Source organism: Tyto alba, unplaced genomic scaffold (assembly GCF_018691265.1).
Source record: "Tyto alba isolate M040663 unplaced genomic scaffold, T.alba_DEE_v4.0 Super-Scaffold_26, whole genome shotgun sequence".
NCBI lineage: Eukaryota > Metazoa > Chordata > Aves > Strigiformes > Tytonidae > Tyto > Tyto alba.
In genome coordinates, this window is record NW_024881300.1 from 23849652 (window position 1) to 23869022 (window position 19371).

The window sequence follows — 19371 nt, forward strand, 5'->3', positions numbered from 1 at the left end:
TGTAGCTCGAACCTGAACAGTGGCATTATTTTTACTTCTTTTAACAATGTTCCATAAGACAAGGAGAAAAGCTTGTTGCCAGTCTTGGGGAATCAAATGCCTACAACTCCCTTCTAAACATCCTGTTTCATCTGTAAATTGCAGCCTCCCTTTAACATGCATCTGTTTAATGGTGCATTCCAATATTACTCCAGAGCTGTAGTATTTCCACTACCCTGCAGACAGCAAAGCAGCTGTCCGAAGGCAGGATTGCAAGCATCAACAAGGGATGAGGCTCAATTCTGAGGATTTGCATCCTTGGGAGAAGGTGATCAAGGCAAGGCTGGGCGTTGGAGGTGATCTGAGGAGGGTCCAGTCAGGATCAAGGTGTTCAGGGCCGTGGAAAGCTGTGTTCCACATCCCTCTCCACCAACATCACCACACACCCCTTCATCCCCCCGTTCACTGCTCCTCCAGGTGCTCGGCTTCCCTATCTGCCCTGGGTGCAGCCCCTTGCCCCAAGGCCCTATTCACTTTGTCAGCTTCCTCCTCATGCCAGTGTAGCTCTGGTGAGGAGTGCTCGTATTAAATCTGCCAGATGGCATTTGGTGCCTGCTATAGAAAAGCGACAATGTCTACCTGGAGGACTAGACCTCATTTGCATGTTATTAAAAAGTTGCAGTATTGTCTTCAAAAGAGAAATATATACTGCTGAATTTTAAAATTATGGGATATAGTGACTGCGTTCATATTTGAAGGTGTATAGGCAAGAAACGGTGTCCAGCCTCTACCTATTGTGTATGTGTGAAGGGTGACAGAGAATGATTCACCTTAACTGAATAGCAATCTCTAATAGCAGGAAGAAGGCTCTTCTGACAAATTCACAGCAGCTGTTTTGTGGTTTGTTTTTTTTGTTGTTGTTTTTTTTTTTTTTTTTTTTACTAGAGAATTAATGAAGGTTATATGTGCTGATTCTGCTGAGGAAAGTAGGGACAATAACCTTGAAGACAGACACTGAGCAGCTTCGTTGGTTAGCGAGAGAAGGTAGCTTCTAGCTGAAGAGTGGACCTGTGGAATGAACCAGTGAGCCATCCTAAGAAAACAGTCAGTTTTAAGACCACAAAGAGTAGCACCCTAGCAAAATGGGAGAGCTTCCCAGGCCAGAAACAGCTCTGTAATTACCTTCACTGGGGTAGGCATCAGCATTCCAGATCCTGTGTGTCCATTTGGGGTAAGAGACCATCCTGCAGCAGTTAGGAAGAGAGTTGCAGGATGGATTGTGCAACACCAGGTGGTGAGTGTGGGAGGTTATTTGCCCAGCAAGGCAGCTCTAGAAGCAGAATTGGTCAGCAGTGGGAAAGACAATTTAGGTAGGAGGGTGGAGACTTTCTTTCAATTTCTGTTACATTCAGCATTACTGCTAATTATTTAGATTTCACAGACCAGTGTTTTGTTGCAGCATTTCTCTTATCCATGGAATTCTGTTTCTTCAAATGGCCCTGTGTACACTCATGCCTTGTAAGGGGTGAGTGGGCAGGGGCAGACCTCAACTTCTTACCCAGTTAGCAGGGTTTTCCTGGTTTCTGGGTGCGGGACTAGATGAACGTCAGTGTTTCTGAAGGAGTCCTTTGAAATTGAACCCGGACATCTCTTACCACTAATCAGGGACTAGCACACTGAATTATTCAGACGCCCTACTAAGTCTGTACACCATGCAAGCTGAATTTCTCCTACAGCTGCTGGTGAGTCCTTCAGTACAAAGCCAGTCACTACCCACATTTCACTTTCAGTCACACTTTTCTTTTGGATGAAGCAATCGGACCTGATCACTTAGACTAATGGCATTTTAAAGCAGCTATGGATGATTACAGGATGTTTGTTCCTCAGGGACATGGTTTCTTTCTCAAGATCGCTAAGACAGGGTTCTCTAAGTATGAATCGTATTGTTTAAAACAAAGCTCTTATTCTTAGTGGTTGGAAAGACTTCAGGTGTTATTTCTGTACCTTTCCAGAGTCTGAATTTCCTTTTCATCATGTGTAAAACTGGAATAATACTGACTTTAAATGTCAGCTTAAGTGGTGTTAAGTTTTATTATGAATACTTGTTTTCAGTGGACACAGTCAATTCTGTGTATCTAATGTTTAGCTGGACAAAAACCTTCATCGTGTTTCAAGTTAGCCAGTAAACAAGTAACATAAAAATAACATACAATGCATTTTTTTTTAATGTACTGTTATGAAAATTACTTTAAATTCTGCCTCATAAGCTTAATCAGAGAAAAAGCAGGATTGTTGATTTCAGTGTATTTCTACTACACTCCTTAGCTATGTTTCTTCAATACAGCAGTTGGTAAGACTATTTTTTCTGGAAGCACCAAAGCCACACAGTGTGGTCACATGAAAATTTAAAGTTGTCTTAGTTCAAGCAAAGATGACAAAGTACTTTTTGGAGGAGGAAAAAAAAAAAAAAAACCAAAAAAACAAAAAGGCCCCCAAACTTTCAAGATAGCGAGCATGATGTTTAAAACTGTGGCTACCTCTTTTGGTACATGCATGAAATAAAGATCATGGAAGTCTGCTTAGAAACAAATACCAAGTTTACATTGTGCAAGTTAGTTAGTAGTAAACTCTGCTTTTATACCAATGAAGTGGAAGATGGAGAAGTCACCAATCAAAGGGACATTTGAAAACTAACTTTAGTATTCCTGCCTGTTGCTCTTCGACATGGTGCATTCCATCAGTTCTTCACTGGTAACTTCAGTTATGAAAGGCCAGAATTCATTGATTTTTGATGAATGCTGACAAACTCTAAAAGGAAGCAACTGGGAAATACCCAAATTCCAGATAAACATTTGCAGACCCAGTATTTCTGCCTCTGGAATCGTCTTTAACTCAAAGTTCTGGCATGTATATTGCCACTCTGCTCACCCTCCTAGGTTTACAAACGTTGCTGCACAAGGCAGAAGAAATTTGTATACTACTCTAAGCTACAAAAAGAGCGTTCCTGACGCTCCCTGGTAGTACAGGGACCTGATGTGAACATGGAAAGGCAAAATGTCTCTAGCATATTGGAAGGAATGTAACTGTGTCTTTGGTAAGACAAAGCAAACAAGGTTTTTTTTTTTTTTTGTGGGAGAAGGCAGATACAGGATGCCATGAAGCAGAACCGTATGATGAAGTGATGTCTCCAGGTCCTGTTAATGGGAAAGTGGACTGAAGAGACCTAGGCCCATGTGCCTGCACAAGCAAGAGAGTATCTATGGATAAGCAGTACCTTTTGGGAGTTCAGAACAGATGAAAGAGGGTGACAGTCAGTAAGCTGTGCTCTTTGTGTCTTAGTTCCTACACGTACTGGGTGCACCAAGTGCATATGGAAAGGTTCTCAGTGTTAGACAACGTGTATGGTTCTACAAAGGTAAAATCACTGTATGCGGTCTCAGAAGTTTGCATTATATGTCTAATTGCCCTGAGAAAGACACCATAAAGTTGTCACTTAGAATTATAAAAAGATATGATTAACCTTACACCTGATCTTTTTATGTTGCAGCCATTTAACCGGTTCTACCTCCCACTCTGAGTTCTAGAGCAGTTTTGGTTAAACAAGACAACCATTAAATTGAGGTTATGGTGCTGCTAAGATGTGTACACCAGTCAAGCTAGAATGGGAGTTTTTGGTTGCGGGAAGGGACAGTTCTCCTGTTCGTGAACCTGGTCATCAGCAGTCCTTGGATTTAAAATCCAGCTGGTAAAGTTTCTAATCTTGCAACTTTACTTGCTGTGTTGTCTTACACTCTTGTTAAGTGCTTGTCTGGTCTCCCACGTCTCAGGTAACCAGTCTGAGCAGCATCAGTGTACCAAATAATTTTCACTTTTTCAGCAGGACTGACCTGTCCAGTGAAACTCTAAAACAGAGTTTTAGAATTTACTGGGTCATATTGGCTAGCTCCCCAAATAATCTGTTGGTGTTTCAGGGCAGCAGTTTTCTGAAGCAGCAGTCTTACTGTATCAAGTTATTGTTGACTTTCAATATAATTTGAATTCGGCTTAAAATCAGCAATTTGCTAATTCATCTTAATCTTTCTGAGTGCCACAGTGCAATAAGCAAGATTGCCAGAATATATTTCTAAGGACAAAAAAAACAACCAATGAACTAAACAAAAAAAAACCACAATAAAAATCAATCTTTGCTTTCACCAGCCCATTTTATTTCGCCAAAAGGATGAATCCCAGATTTACAGAACTGACTTTGAATAATATTAAAACAGTAACCGGAGCACAATTTCAGTCTGAAAGTACAGATCTTTTCAGATTGTGCCTGTATACTAGCTATGGTGTTTTCTCTCTCTCAAACATGACTTAGGTGATACGTACCTAAATAAGCTCTGAGCACTCTTTCATAATTTGCATCTCCTACTTGAACTATTGTACGTGGCCCCAAAAGCCGGTCTACTTTTTCCAACTAGACTATATGGTCTGTACAAGTGTTACTTTGCCTGAATTAAAGAAGCTGTGATTCTTCAATATGTACAGATGCAAGCCGAGGCAGAGCTATTGTTTTTGAAATAATGAGGCGAGATGGTAATGTCATTAAACCCTGCAATATTAGCACTGGAGAACACGTGCTGGAAGTGGTAATAAAAATTGAGATGACTGCCTACTTGCCTGAAGTTTTAACTGGCAGATCTCTGTAACATGAAATTGAATATCGTAATAGCAGAGTGATCCTTTTTGGCCATTCCCAGTACACATGGCTGAGACATCTCAGCATTAATGTGAGACCAAGTGCTTCATCTCCTGGCATGAATGTTCTTGATCCCTCCTTTTGAAGAGTTACATTTTGATTGTTATCACCTCCAAATATCTGCTGCTAATCAAGGTTCATTAGCAAAAACAAACAAAAAGGTAATGACAACTGGTAGAGCAGGTTATTAAATGACCATCCAGAACAGTTTGAAGTAAGGCATGTGACAGAGAGCAGGCTGCTATTGTACAATAATAATGCATTACAGGTTAGAGGACTTAATGTGATTCTGTCAGATTTTGGTGCCGACCCTATTCAAAATCCTTTGTATGCAGCAATGTACAGGTAGAACTGTCAGCTGGTTTATACAGTAAATACACACTTTAAAGCAAAGTTTCAGTGAAAACTTGATCCTGAATTGAACCTTTCTTTTCACCATTTTCCACTTTTAAATATTTAGTGTACTCGGTATTACAAATAAAATACAAACCAGGCCTTTTATAAAGAAATATTTTAAAGCATTTCTGAAACTTCAGAATGCTGCATCAAATTTTCCATCACATTTGCATGTCTGAAATGACTTAAGTTCTTGCCACAGTCCTAGAACAGTCATTCTCCTCTGCTTTGCTATCTAACTTTTCCTAAACGCTACTCGCTTTGCTACATTTTCAGCTCCAAATTTTGCTATCAATTTATTTCTGACACATTCATCATCTTTTTGCAATTCCAAATCATCCTCTCTGCTCCATACAGGGTACCCATCCAAGCGCTGCCCTGTCTGCAGAAAGTATAAAGTAGTCTCTACTTCACCAGTGTTTTTCAGAAAGGCCTGCGTAACAGTGAATAGGTCCATGCTGAACTTCTCCATGAAGTGCTGTATAGTTTTTACTACTTCTCCCACTGCATTGGAAGTGCTTGTTGGTCTTTCTTCCCTTTGTAACTGAGCGTCAGGGAGAGCAGAAGCCTCCGGTTGAGTTTTCAAAGCAGATGCTGTTTCTCCTGGGCACCTTCCCTCTCCACGTTGTGAACAAAGTTCTTCTGAAATGTCTGAAGTGTCACTTCCTGACTAAAATAGAGAGCAATGGAGTCATCAACTAGACATGGTATTTTCTGGCAAGCTTCTTTTGTTACTGCTACACAACCACCTTCCACTGTGACCCTACAGTATATAAAATCTCAGAAAGTACTAGGCATAGTAATATTCAGTGACTGAAGTGAAGCTGTATGTGTTAACGAGGATACGCGAGATCATAGAAAAGCATGAAATGTAAGGGAGAATTTGAACAAAGTGTAAAAAGCAAAAGTAAATGTTAGTGCAGCCGTAGCAACATTTTATGCCCGAGGTAAAAGGATGACTTCCATTTGACAACAGAGCTTTCAATATCACAACACTGTCATGTTAATTTCAAAATAACTTGGGCAGGGAACAAAACTTAGAAAATATGCCACAGTAAGGCACCATTCGTCATAAACCGTGTGGTTCACGTCTCACATGAAGCTCCCACTTAGCCATAGCAGAAGGAACGTTTTTGTGCAAAGTCATTTAAGATGCTGAGTTACTCTTATGCCGTTTCGTGACGATCGGGGAGGACTGCTCCGAGCAGCTCACTCTCTGGCGCTGCAGCATGCAGAAGCGGCTGCAGCAGCAGCACTACTCCGCGCGCTGGCCCTGGATGCTTACCTCCGTGCTTTCAAACTCCCGATTAGCCGCCTCGAAAAGACCTGTGCTTTGCGCGGGCTCCTCCGGCTGATGGGTCCCTGCGGGAACACGGGAGCGTCCACTGCCGGGCCGCAGCGGGGCCCAGGGCCACGGTCGTCCCCGGCCCGCCGGCCACCAACCTCCCCTCACCCCCGCCGCCCCGCCGGCTGCCCCCAGCTCACCCCAGAGCTGCGGCCGCAGGTGCCGCAGGTAGCGGTCGCGCATGGCCTGCCAGCTGTGCCGCGTCAGGCCGGCTCGCTCCAGCTCCTTCCAGAGCGCCCGGCCGCTCGCCCGCGCCTTTCCCCGCCCGCGCACCGCCCGCACCAGCGCCGCGTCCTCCGCCTCCGTGAAGGCGAGGCGCCCGCGCGGCGAGGCGGCGGGCGGCGGGGCGGGCGGCGGCGCGGGCAGCCGGAAGGGTTCCAGCGGCAGCCGCTGGTTGCGCTCCACGCACTCCGTCACGTACTCGGTGGAAACAGACCCGCCGGGCGCCACCTCGCCGGGCTGCGCCAGCAGCACGGCTCCCGGCTCCTGCACGCGGCACAGCCGCCCGCCGCCCGCCAGCACCAGGGGCGCCAGGCGCATCTTGGCCAGCCCGGGCCGCACGTAGAACCTCATCGGGCTCCCGTCGTCCCACAAGAACAGCGACCGCGAGCGCCCCGCCGCCGCGCTCGCGCGTTCCGCCATCGCCGCTCCGGGCGCGCAGGCGTGGGAGCGCCGGAAGGGCTGGCTGGCGCTGAGAAGATGGCGGATGCGGTGGAGCGCACGGGCGAGGCGGCAGAGGCCGAGTCGCGCCTCAGCAAAAAGTGAGGGTGGGCGGGCAGGTGGAGCCGGGCCGGGGAGGCGAGGCGAGGCGAGGCGAGGCGAATGCCCGGCTAATGCCCGGCTGGCCTGGTGCGTGTCTCCGCCAGGTGATCGTCGGAGCGCGCCATGCTGAGCCACGGCGCTGCGCGGCTCTGCGGCTGGGCCTGGAGGGCCGCGCCCGCGCTCCGGTGGCGCCGGGCACTTCATGACCGAAGCAGGTCGGTGCTTTGCGGTCTGTCTGGGCCCGCCTTTTTCCTCATGAAGTCCCGGCCGGCGGGGTCGGGAGCCGTGGCGCCTGTGGGCCGTGGAGGGCCGGTCCGGGCCGCGAAGGCGGCTTCGGGAATCCTAAGCAGAGTCTGACGTTCTTCAGTGGAGAATTTGCCGTATTTCGCTTCTATGTTACGTGGGGTTGCTAGGCTCTTATGTATAAAATGACCTGTGGAAGGTCCTTGGGAACATAGGCACGCATCCTCGAGGTTCTCCTTGTGTAACGTTTAATTATTAGAGTTTTAACTTTCTCTGAGTATTTGTATCTCATAGGAAATGAACTAGAAGAGTTCAGGGAAGAAAATGCTTAAGGATAACTTTGAGTTTTGGGCAGGGCAAAAGAAACAACGGGGTTGTTTGTACAGTAAACTCTGAAGTGCTTCCCTGTGGAAGTGTGAGAGTACCTGCTGCATCTGGTTTCCTTCTCTTTTGCAGTGAGCTGAAGAGACGTTTAAAGGCTGAGAGAAAAACAGCGGAAAAAGAGGCAAAGCAGAAAGAGCAAAGTGAAAAGCATTTAAATAAGCCTTCCTTGATTTCTGACTCTGAGAATAACATTGGTGCTGATGAGGAAAGCTTGGATCCAAATGTGAGCATCTGTCCTCATGCTTATTACTGTTCGGAGGACAAATGTTACTGATTTGCATTTGATTTTTCTATTTGAAGGGAACTAAATGATTAAAAGGGGAGAGACCTACATATTCCTACATAAGGACAGCTGTGTTTTAATTTACAACCTGTAAAATACTTTCAGTTTCTAACAAACTTGTTTGGTTTTGTTTGCTTCTCGTGACAGCAATACTACAAGATCCGTAGCCATGCCATCCAGCAGCTGAAGGGCACCAATGAAGATCCCTATCCCCACAAGTTCCATGTAGACTTGTCTCTCTCAGATTTTATAGAGAAGTACAGTCACCTGCAGCCAGGAGATCACCTGACAGACATTACAATGAGAGTGGCAGGTAAAGGCTTATCTGGGATAATGTCTGTTGCTTTGCTAAGCCAAGACTTAGTTGCTTTTAGTGATGGGTTGGTCTCTCTCTACATTTTGCTGATCCCCTGTTACTCAGTCATGAAGTCTGTTGCAGTGTTATACTATTCAGGACACATCCCTTCAGACTAAGTGGAATCATGCAACGTCCTTTACAACTTCAAAATCAGATTGTGATATGGGCTTCAGGATCCAGAGTTCATATGGTCTTCTGTGCACTGGTATTAATTTTGAGGCTTAACGGTTTCACAGTTAGCGATCAGTTGAGAGCTGACGAATCTTTGTCCAAGTGATAATACTGTGGCTTCTGCCCCTGTATCCTTTCTGCTAGGGACTCTTCCTGATGACCTGCGTACTTTGATATTTAGGTCGAATCCATGCAAAGCGTGCCTCTGGAGGGAAGCTGATTTTCTATGATCTTCGTGGCGAAGGAGTCAAGTTGCAGGTCATGGCAAATTCTAGGTAAGGAGAGGTATTCCCAGTAGTATTCTAAACTGAACTGCATTCTGACGCTCAGAGATCTGTATTTGGGTGTTCTCTTCCTTCATCTCCTTAGGTTATTCATCTATGGGTTGGCTTAGGCAGCCAGATAGTGTTTTGCTTAGAATGTGTGGATGGCTTTCCTGCAAGAAGAATCTTTTTTTTTTTTTTTTTTTTTTTTTTAAAGGATTTGGCCTGGGGAAAGACTCGCAGGACAGTTTGCAATGCTGAATTTTAAAAAAGCCTACTTCTGTTGGTTTTGTGATTACAGGTTCTACAAATCGGAGGAAGAGTATTTTCGCATTAACAACAAGCTGCGTCGTGGGGACATTATCGGTGTAGAGGGAAATCCTGGGAAAACCAAGAAAGGGGAATTGAGTATTATTCCTTATGAAATAACTCTGTTGTCTCCATGCCTGCACATGTTGCCTCATCTTCACTTTGGCCTCAAAGATAAGGTACTTGTCATACCTGTTGCTCTTGAAGGCAATTTGACAGATTGGTCTGAATGGTCAACAAGCATTAGTTTTGGTATTTTTTCCTTTGGTAGCCCACTTTGTCTAGCTTGTTCTAAAGATACTTTTTCTTTTCAGGAAACTAGGTATCGTCAGAGGTACTTGGATTTAATTCTTAATGATTATGTGAGGCAGAAATTTATAACCCGTGCAAAGATAATTACGTACATTCGGAGCTTTCTAGATGAGTTGGGCTTCCTTGAGGTAAGACTTAAGTGCTTATTTCTTTCTGCATATCAAATGTGTTTAGAGCTTCTCAGCTTCAAGGATGCTTTATATTCAGGCTTGTATGCAAAGTATGTACTGAAGTGAGAATAATGACCTCAGCATGGTGTGTTTTATCAGTTTAATGTAATGGGAACCATTCCTCTCTTTTTAAAGTCAGGACTATTCCTCAGTTGGTAAAGTTATGACTCAGGAAACTTTTATCAAGGTAGTACTTCAAACTACTGCTGTCCTTTCCGTATTTCAGTAAATTAAGGTGGAAATAACATCTTTGAAATGATGTTTTGCCTTTGGAGGTAAATGCAGGTTTTACTTCCTGTAAGTAAAATTGGTTTTGAGTTTTATTGCGGAGTAGCATGTGAGAAAATAATACTAGCTCTGCTCTCTGTTTCATCCAGATTCTTGGTTGTACTTCACAGTTAGCAAAAAGATTAGAACTTAATATGTTTACAAGTGTTTATCAACTGAATCTGCAGAAGCTGCCAGTGGGAGTTTGAGAGCAGTGGGAATCCGAATCTGTGCTGTCATCTCTCTTGTATGTGTAATGGTCTTAGTGTCTTTCTCTGATTTGTTTTGTTTTGTTTTGTTTTGTTTTTTCCCAAATAATTCTTGCTCTAGTCCTTACAAATTTTACTGTTCTGATAACTTAATCAAAAAGTACTGTAAGAGACCTTCTCAATTTATATGAAGTTTTGACCGTTATTGAAATAATGGAGCAATTACTTAGGCTTGACAAGAATGTTGGGAATAAAATAAAAGGCAGAGAAGTCAGGGAATGGCCTACTATATAGTTGAGTGCAATAAGGAGGTACATGAATCAGACAGTGCTCTGTCATACCAGTGTTCCATATGGCACGGTGTAGTGTCATGCCATGGACAGATACTAGTTAATTTTGAGAAAAGTTAGCCAAACCGTCATGGGTATCATGCTCTTGAGTTGATTGTCAGGTCTTGTTAGTTCAGTCGTCATCAGTTAAATTTTATTTCTGATTTTAGTACCATATGGGATGCTGAAAACTTTCTGTTTTTTTGCAGCTCAGCTTATTTTATAGTTCTGTCTGGAGAATCCCATTAAATACTCGTTTAGGGACCTGTATTAGTTCATAGCCTACACAGTTTCTCTTATTTTAAAGTTCTAGCTGCATCCTTGTTCTCTTTTTATCAGACGCTGACTTCTGTTTTTCTTTGCCCTGACCTTTGCTCTTTCACAGGAGCACTAAGTCTCATTCCATTTTGTAAAAGTGTTCCTCTTCAACATGGCTACAAGTAGTTCTGTTGTGAATTGTGAAATTCAGCTGTGAAAATGTCTGTTTTCGTGTTTCTGGGACAGTAACGGGGCATTAATTCTTGATGCTGAGATGTGAGGGTATGGACAGGCATACTGAAGTTCTTTGTGTTAATATGAAATCCAAGCTGGTTTGTAAGCACAGCAGTTTAAGCGTAGCGCATCCCACAGAATCAATTCGAAAATTGTTTGGCCACTTCCACCAGGGTAGGGGGGGCACATTTTGAGTTGTACATCATTCTGCTACTCCATTTTTCCATCATTTGCAGCTACTTTCTCTTTTCAATGTCAGGAGACATTGAACTGAAGCCTGTTACTCATGTAGTTAGCATATATTGCTTCAAGCATAAGTGGTCACCTTCTAAGCATCTTAAGAAAATACAGCTTCTGCAAAAGAAAATCTGTAATAATTTGAACTAAATCAGTTCTCTGAAGCCTGCAGTGGATTGATTTAAACCTTTGTTTTCTCCTTGAAATTGTGTATCTCCTCAGAAATTAGTTAGTTCTGTTGGACTCTAGGATTCCTCATGCATAAAAAAGATCAGTAACAGCTTTTTGTCTAAAGTGAATGTTTCGGTGTATGTATATATTCCTAGCCATTCTCACTACCAAATATTTTTGAATGCTCCAAATGTAAATAATTTTATTTTTTTCCCCAAAAAGCGATATTATTAGAATTGTTTAGGTGTTGCAAAATTTGCAGTATCCATGACATTTCATTTCTTTGAGGATTACTGCTTTACAGATTTGCTACAGAAACTATCCTAAATAATATACAGTGTAAGCAATGATTTGGAGAAGATACTGAGAAATGCTGCTACTTCTCGTAAGTTTTATGAAACAGCTCACTCTTACCCACGTGGATTTTATCATAGACTCGCAGAATGGTTTGGGTTGGAAGGGACCTTAAAGATAATTTAGCTCCAGCCCCTGTGCCATGGGCAGGGACACCTTCCACCAGACCAGTTTGCTCAAAGCCCCGTCCGACCTGGCCTTGAACCCTTCCAGGGATAAGGCAGCCACAGCTTCTCTGGGCACCCTGTGCCAGCGTCTCACCACCCTCATTGTAAAACATTTCTTCCTTACGTCCCATCTAAATCTAACCTCTTTCAGTTTAAAATCAAACTGTCGCCCCTTGTTCTGTCACTACAGGCCTTGGTAAAAAGTCTCTCCGTGCCTTTTTTATAAGCCCCCTTTTTATATCGAAAGTCTGCAAGAAGGTCTTCTGAAGCCTTCTCTTCTCCAGGCTGAACAGCAGCAACTCTCTCAGCCTTTCCTCATAGGAGAGGTGTTCCAGCCACCTGACCGTTTCTGTGGCCCTCCTCTGGACCTGTTCAAAGAGGTCCACCTCTTTCTTGTACTGCGGACCCCCGAGCTAGCTGGCAGTGCTCCACGTGGGGCCTTGTGAGAGTGGAGTAGAGGAGGAGAATCCCCTCCCTGCACCTGCTGGCCACGTTTCTCCTGGTGCAGCCCAGGATACAGTTGGCGTTCCGGGCTGCAAGCGCACATTGCCAGCTCATGTCCAGTTTTTCATGCACCACTATCCCCAGGTCCTTCTCCGCAGGGCTGCTCTCAATCCATTCATTCCCTAGGCTGCACTGATAGTGGGAATCATCCAGACCCAGGTGCAGGAACTTGCACTTCGCCTTGTTGAACTTAATTTTCTACAGCGTAGAGATGATTTTGTTAAAATGCCACAGCCCAGTTCTTGGCTTTGACAACATGAACGCGGCAGGTTCACATTTATGGTACATATGAATGATTCCTGATAGCAACGAATAGTTTTAAGTAATTTGTCTTTACTGACTGCATGGGAGAAGCGGTCTTTAGTTCAGAATTTTTTTCATATGCTGGAATGTCAAACAATAAATGAAATAGATTTTTCATCAAAGCTAGCTGTGGTTTGTTTGCTCAATCTGCAGAGTTCTTTGGAAACAGATTAGACAAAAGCACCACTGCTAATTTTTTTTTGTTGTTGTATTTTACAGATTGAAACTCCTATGATGAATGTAATTCCAGGTGGAGCTGTGGCAAAACCTTTTATCACGTACCACAATGAACTGGATATGAATTTATATATGAGAATTGCTCCAGAACTTTATCATAAGGTGAAATACAAGCCCCACATGGCTAAGTCTGTGTTCTTCAGACTGTTGTGATCTTACTCTAAAAAAGTAAATGTAACTAAACCGAGCATTATTCTTGAAGAAAGGTGGAGTAATTGGATTGGAGGAAACAAAATGTATCTTGGATTAGTTTTGCGTGGTCACATTGCAGTTGCGTGTGTTTTGAGTTCTCTTTAGTTCTTTTGAAAAAGTTAGTGTGTTTACTAGAATTTCCTTTTGTTTAGATGTTGGTGGTTGGAGGCCTGGACAGAGTATATGAAATTGGGCGTCAGTTCCGGAATGAAGGAATCGATTTGACTCACAACCCTGAGTTCACAACTTGTGAATTCTACATGGCTTACGCAGACTACCATGACTTGATGGAAATTACAGAGAAGTTGCTTTCAGGTGATGTATGGATTATTAATTAAAAAAATAAGAAGAACCTCTGGAGAAATTGCATATTATGTGGCGTGCTCTTCTGAATTTCGGGTTCCTTTTGTAGGGATGGTGAAACATATTACTGGAAGTTACAAGATCACTTATCATCCAGATGGTCAGGATGGAGAAACCTACGAGATAGATTTTACGCCTCCCTTCCGGCGAATTAGCATGGTGTATGATCTGGAAAAGGCGCTAGGAGTGAAATTTCCATCAGCTGAGTGCTTTGAAACAGAAGGTTAGATGCTGAATATGACTGTCCTATAAATCTTCATTTAACAGAAAGAGGGCAAAAGGTCTCAAGTTCTCAGCCTGCAGTCTGTCAGCTGCTTCTTTGAGGTGGTACTAACACATGGGATTGCTTTTCTCTGGTTTTGTCTGTTATCTGAGAGTCCAGAAAGAAGCCTTTGCCTTCATGCCTTTCAGTGTTTGGCAGGATCCGACTCTTTTACCTCCTCTTTTGCCTCTTCCTTTGTTGAGTATATGTGATGCTGTATACTTGAGAGGCATGATCGGTGGAGTTCTTGATCTGTTGAAGAGACCCGGCTTTTTATTTCTTTCTATGGTCTTTTGTACAATTGATGCCTGTGATCATAGGTTAGGAGTGTGATTATTTTGGGCTTTCTTCAGATTTTGCATATATGTTGCTTTATTCCTGGAATCCAGAGCCACATGGAAACAAGTTCATACACTTTTCAGTGATTTTTTTGTTACTGTTGTTACAATTTGTTTTTTCCCCCAAATAATAATGTCCAGCAGTTGTGTGGGGTTGTGCTTAACTGTTGTCAAGTTTCTGAAATATAAAATAGCTTCTGTTTTAGTGCAAACTGATTTAAAAACAAACACTGGTTTTGTAAATTGACATTTAAGCTCATGTTTTCCATGATGTATACCATTAAGATCTTACAAATCACTCTAAGACACGTTGATGGATGCAGAAAGAAAAAAAATGTGGTTGCCTCGGTGACTTCTCTAATTCTTGTCCACAATTTCAGAAACTCGCAAGTTCTTTGATGACCTTTGTGTAGAGAGAAATGTTGAGTGTCCGCCTCCCAGGACAACAGCCAGGCTTCTTGACAGAGTAAGTATAAAGGTGGTGTTTTTATAATCCTAATGCCTTTGAGGATCTATCTGTATCAACAGAAGTCTCTTCAGAGCAAAAGTTTAGCTGCATCTGGGAAAATACACCGAAATGCACTAAAGCTATTTCTGTATCACATTGAGGAAACTTGTGAGGAGGGGGAAGTAGGATGTTTGGGAAAGGCAGTGCTAGGAAAGTGAAACTGTATTCTACATAATCGTTTTGCTTTTGTTTTCCCAGTTAGTTGGTGAATTCCTGGAAGTCACTTGTATCAACCCTACGTTCATCTGTGATCACCCACAGATCATGAGTCCTCTAGCCAAATGGTAGAGTATGAGACGCAGTCAGTGTGTAACTCTTAAACCCTCTACTCCTGCTTTATTAAGAAAGAAAGAAAAAAAAAAAAAATTCACATGTGAAAACAAAGTTTTGATGCTGTATACTAGTTTGTGAATTCTGAGACCAACCAAGAGAGATACTGGTTCCTGAGCTGTGAAACCCATCATCCAGAAAAGAGGTTTGCTGTTGCTTAGTAGTTTTGACAGCTGTTAACTGCTAAGCGTGGGCAATCCTCCTGGAGTAATATATGTGCTCTTTGCTTCTGTAAAGATGTTTATTTTAAGATACGGTTGGTTTGTCGTCTTCACATAGGCATCGCTCCCATCAGGGACTAACGGAACGCTTCGAACTCTTTGTAATGAAGAAGGAAGTGTGCAATGCATACACTGAACTTAATGATCCTTTCCGGCAGCGGCAGCTTTTTGAGGATCAGGCCAAGGTGGGGTATCTTGCTGATAGTGAATCAGTGATCTAGGCATGTAAGCAAAGAATATTTCCTATGTCTATTCCAAATCTCTCCTTAGTCCCTACTGCTGAAAAGAGTTGTTATTATTTTGAGAGAGTGTTTGTCAACAAAGTGAAAGCCTGTCATTTCTTTTAAAGGAACCTTCATCTCATAAGGTAAACAAGTCCAAACATTGCTGTTGATTAGTTTTTTTTAGTAGTGTGACTTTGTTTTGGAATATTTTTTGTTTTATTCTACCTGAAGTACTCATCTGAAAACACACGTGCAAAGCATTTTCTCTGTCTTTCTGAGGTTGAAAGTTATGTTTCCCCAGTTAAGCATTTATGTAGTCATACAACATTATACTTCTAGGTTCTTAAAAAAATTTTTACGTCTGGTAAGAGTTTAAACGGTGTGTAAGAAATAGCCTGATTTCCTGAACTGACTTATTACTGCTCTAAATTGGCTCACAAGATAGAGCTGCAGACTGGAAGTTACTAGGCCTGCAAATTTATAGTACTTGGTTTCTCTTGATAAGCCTCAGAAAGGAGTGACTGAAACAGATTTTTTTATTAATTAGGTATACACATCCATGAATGCATGTGTGCCCACGTATAATTGAGGGCAGATGATGTGGTCTGCAGCAGCAGAGTTCCTGTTCTTCCTTCTCTTTCTAATGGCTTCACAGTGCCTGAGAGGATTAAACAATTGTCAAAACCAGGAAGATAGACTTACGTTAACTGACTTGATAGTAAATTTCAAAATGTTCAGTCAGAATGAATAATGCTACAGGTGTCTTTCACCTTTGCTCTGTTGTATATATGTTTGCTGCAGTTGTCTCTCGTGATTATAGCCAGACATTGATTACATGTATTGAATGAAAATTTGCCTGAAAATTTAATGCTAAGATGGAGACTGAGATGAAGGATGGCAGTTTTGTATTTCAGGATTTCAGACTCAGGGAGAAAAATTTGCTGAATAGTCTGTCACAAAGTCTTCCTTGAAACTCCATGAGCAAAGTTTCAAAACTTGTCATTTTCTAAATTTGAGAGGGTTGGCTAGTCTGCATTTTTATTATTTTGACTTTTGGCACTTAGAGGCTGTGAGGGTCAGATACATTAGTTACCATCTCAGTGTCGAGTTTTTTAATCTTGAGGGGGGAAAAAAGCAATCCCTAGGCTGTGTTTCATGGAGCAACTACTGATGATTTAAACAATTACACTCAGTTGTTTCTGCAAACATTAAAGGGAGGTTGTAAGCAATAAAGAACCCGAGAAGCCTTTGAAAGCAATTTATTCCACTGTCATCTACTGCCATATAACCCTGGAGATAGTTTTTCCCAAAGTGAAGGGCCTGGGCCTTTGCCTAGAAAGGAAACTCTAAGCTCAACTCCTTTCTGACTTGTCAGTTATTTTGGAAGCAGTTTTTCCACAGTTGTCCAGGTGCTAAGATTTCTTCATCTGTTACTCACTTATGCAGCTGTGTAGGGCTTTGGTTTCATCAATTACATGGCTGCTACAACTACTTATATACCTCCTTTTTGGTAGGGGTTAGTAGAACACATACTATGTTGCTCTGTGCAACCTACCTTTTACTATTATTTTTTCACATTTAGGCAAAAGCCGCAGGTGATGATGAAGCCATGTTTATCGACGAAAACTTCTGCACCGCGCTAGAGTATGGCCTTCCTCCTACAGCTGGCTGGGGCATGGGAATTGATCGCTTCACCATGTTTCTTACAGATTCCAGTAACATCAAGGTAAAATGTTAGAGATGGCAGTGCCTACTGCTAGCTTTGTCAGAGAACAGGGAATGAAACTCTGCACAGCAGGCCATCTCTCTAACGAGTAGCCGTTGGAGGTTCTTTACGAATTCCACCTCGGAGCAGGTCTCCTCTGTTGCACTTGCCTAGAGATAGCCAGCGCGCGTGCCCCTCGGCGCTGCACGCGGCGGGGCGGCCCTAGCGCCCGCTGACGGAGTCCCTTTTCACAGGAGGTGCTTCTCTTCCCTGCCATGAAACCGGAGGACAACAAGAAGGAGGTGCAGCCCGACCAGCCTGCCGAAGGCACCTCTGTGTGAAGCTCTCGGCGGCGCCGATACCGAATAAACGAAGCTTTTTCCGCCGCCTGTCTGTGTGTCGCTGTGTTGCGCCTGCGCAGGAGCTGCCGCTTCCGGAGCGCCCCGCGCGCGGCGGAAGCCGCTGCGCATGCGCGGGCTGGGCGCTGTTGGGGGGGGCGGCGCGGGGCGGCCGCGGGGCTCCCGGCGCGGCGCCGTTAGCGCGGAGGGTGGGGGCCTGCGCGAAGGGTCCGTGCGGGCGCTGCCCACGCCGGCCCACTCGGGCCGTTGGCCGCCCCGGCTGCGGAGCGCTGCGCTCCGCGGTCGCTGGAGCAGGGTGGAAGCCCGGAGACCTCGGAATGGCCGCGGCGGTGCCTCAGATGTGATATAGGGACCGGACGGGGACGGTGGTGTGTGTTGCACATTGCTGATCGCTGCGTAGTGAGAGCCTTGGGAATCCAGCAGTCTCAACTGCTGCTGGACTGTAAGGGTTCTAGCATTGCTTTTTATTCCTAGCGATTTGTAGAAAAAGTTTTTTATTTCATATGATATATTTCTTATAAATAATCCTGAAAGGGGTGCTAGTTGGGCCTTGGATATTTTAATCTGGTGCAGGAAGGTGTCATGCAGAACAAGGTGGTAGGGTTTGAAGAGATGGGGGTTGTAAATCGGTGTTGTGATGAAATCTAATTCTGTTTAGAACCTGTGCTTGCATCAGGAGCCATGTGGTCAGCTGATGAAATTGCTGAACTGTGTTACCTGCATTATAGAACCAGACTCCCTAAGCAGGGGAAACCAGATCCAAACAGGGAATGGACTGCACTGGCAGCTGTTGTCAAAGTGGAGTCTGCAACCCAAAGAGAGGTTCTTGCTAGTCCAGGGAATCTGCAGGGTAAGAATGAGTTGTGGGGATTGGGGTGGGAGGGGGAGAAGGGGAAGAGGCGTGGCAGTCCTTCATGTTTGTTTTCCTTTTTTTTTTTTTTTTTTTCATGATAACTCTTGAAAAAAAACACACACCTTCCTCTCTCACTTCTGTTTCCACCCAAATTCTTTATTCTTGGTGATTGTACAAGCTTTTACAGCTTCGCTCTGAAAAGAGATGGTTATAGTGAAATCCTGTTTTTTCCAGACTATAACTAAAAAGATGAAAGCCTGCATTTGGCTGTTCAGTAAGTGGCAAAAGTCTAGGCAGGACCAGAAGCCCTAGCATAAACCCTTGCAAAAGTGTGTTAGGCTACTATTTGAAAGAATCCTATAAAGGTCTCAGTTCGCTCTCCTTCAACAGACTGCATTATTACATTGTGCATTTGTTCACCATCATCTTTTCCCTTACTGGCACGTTCATGTTGTCATGCAAATTGTATCCCATGCTTCTTTCTTAGGTGTTTGAGGAATCCTATGCCAGTGTCTACTTTGTGTTGCCTAGCATATCAAGCCTGTGTTAGCACTCCTGCTGTGGGATCATAGACTTCCTAGCACTAGTGATTCTGCCTGCCATGTTCAGTTCTCTAGCTGATCCTGTCTCCTTTCTGGAATGTTGCATGGCCTGCCTCCCTGTACCTTCACTTCTACACAATGTTCTGTGTGTCGTCTTACTGGAATGACTGTAAGAGCAATGCTTCTGGTGATAGTTCATTCAGTTAATGTTTCATTTTTCAGTAACAAAAGAAGTTGTGGCTATGGGAACTGGAACAAAATGCATTGGCCAAAACAAAATGAGAAAAACTGGTAGGTATGGTGTAAAATTCAAGAACAGACTACCTATGCTACTTTCTTGCTGGTGTCATAGAATCAATTAAAATGTCCAAGGCATTGAGCTCAGACTTCTGGATTGCAGCCAGAAGTGTAAGGCAGACCTCACCTCATCAAAAGGAGAGGGGCTTTGTCAGCCAGAATGGCTGCCCTGAAAGTTTACAGCACTTGCT

At 43.6% G+C, this 19371-nt stretch overlaps 3 protein-coding genes across 7 annotated transcripts in view; 2 read left to right on the top strand and 1 right to left on the bottom strand.

Moving 5' to 3' along the window:
- Nucleotides 1-4162: 4162 nt before the first annotated feature.
- LOC104367957 (TERF2 interacting protein) lies at nt 4163-7103 on the bottom strand. Its single transcript, XM_032981752.2, has 3 exons — nt 6602-7103; nt 6402-6478; nt 4163-5786 (listed from the first exon to the last, which is right to left on the bottom strand). Exons 1-3 carry the CDS (start codon nt 7101-7103, stop codon nt 5352-5354), a joined length of 1014 nt encoding a protein of 337 aa, XP_032837643.2. The 3' UTR covers nt 4163-5351.
- Nucleotides 7104-7132: 29 nt separating this feature from the next.
- Nucleotides 7133-17515, top strand: KARS1 (lysyl-tRNA synthetase 1). 2 transcript variants are annotated; one of them, XM_032981746.2, is made up of 14 exons: nt 7133-7222; nt 7923-8073; nt 8281-8446; nt 8844-8937; nt 9227-9413; nt 9549-9674; nt 12969-13088; nt 13331-13493; nt 13591-13764; nt 14522-14607; nt 14848-14933; nt 15259-15385; nt 17007-17150; nt 17384-17515. In XM_032981746.2, the coding sequence occupies exons 1-14, from the start codon at nt 7161-7163 to the stop codon at nt 17468-17470; spliced, it is 1773 nt and encodes a 590-aa protein (XP_032837637.2). In that variant the 5' UTR covers nt 7133-7160; the 3' UTR covers nt 17471-17515. The 2 variants fall into 2 exon arrangements, with proteins under 2 accessions (XP_032837637.2, XP_042653284.1); XM_042797350.1 differs by lacking the exon at nt 7133-7222 and adding an exon at nt 7240-7438.
- Nucleotides 17516-17615: 100 nt separating this feature from the next.
- ADAT1 (adenosine deaminase tRNA specific 1) overlaps nt 17616-19371 on the top strand; it is a 33484-nt gene continuing 31728 nt past the window's right edge. For all 4 annotated transcript variants that reach the window (XM_042797351.1, XM_032981747.2, XM_032981749.2 and 1 more), the window contains exons 1-3: nt 17616-17930; nt 18147-18338; nt 19106-19174. In XM_042797351.1, the coding sequence (XP_042653285.1) occupies nt 18170-18338; nt 19106-19174 (238 nt within the window). In that variant the 5' untranslated portion in view covers nt 17616-17930; nt 18147-18169. The remainder of the gene's footprint in view (nt 17931-18146; nt 18339-19105; nt 19175-19371) is intronic.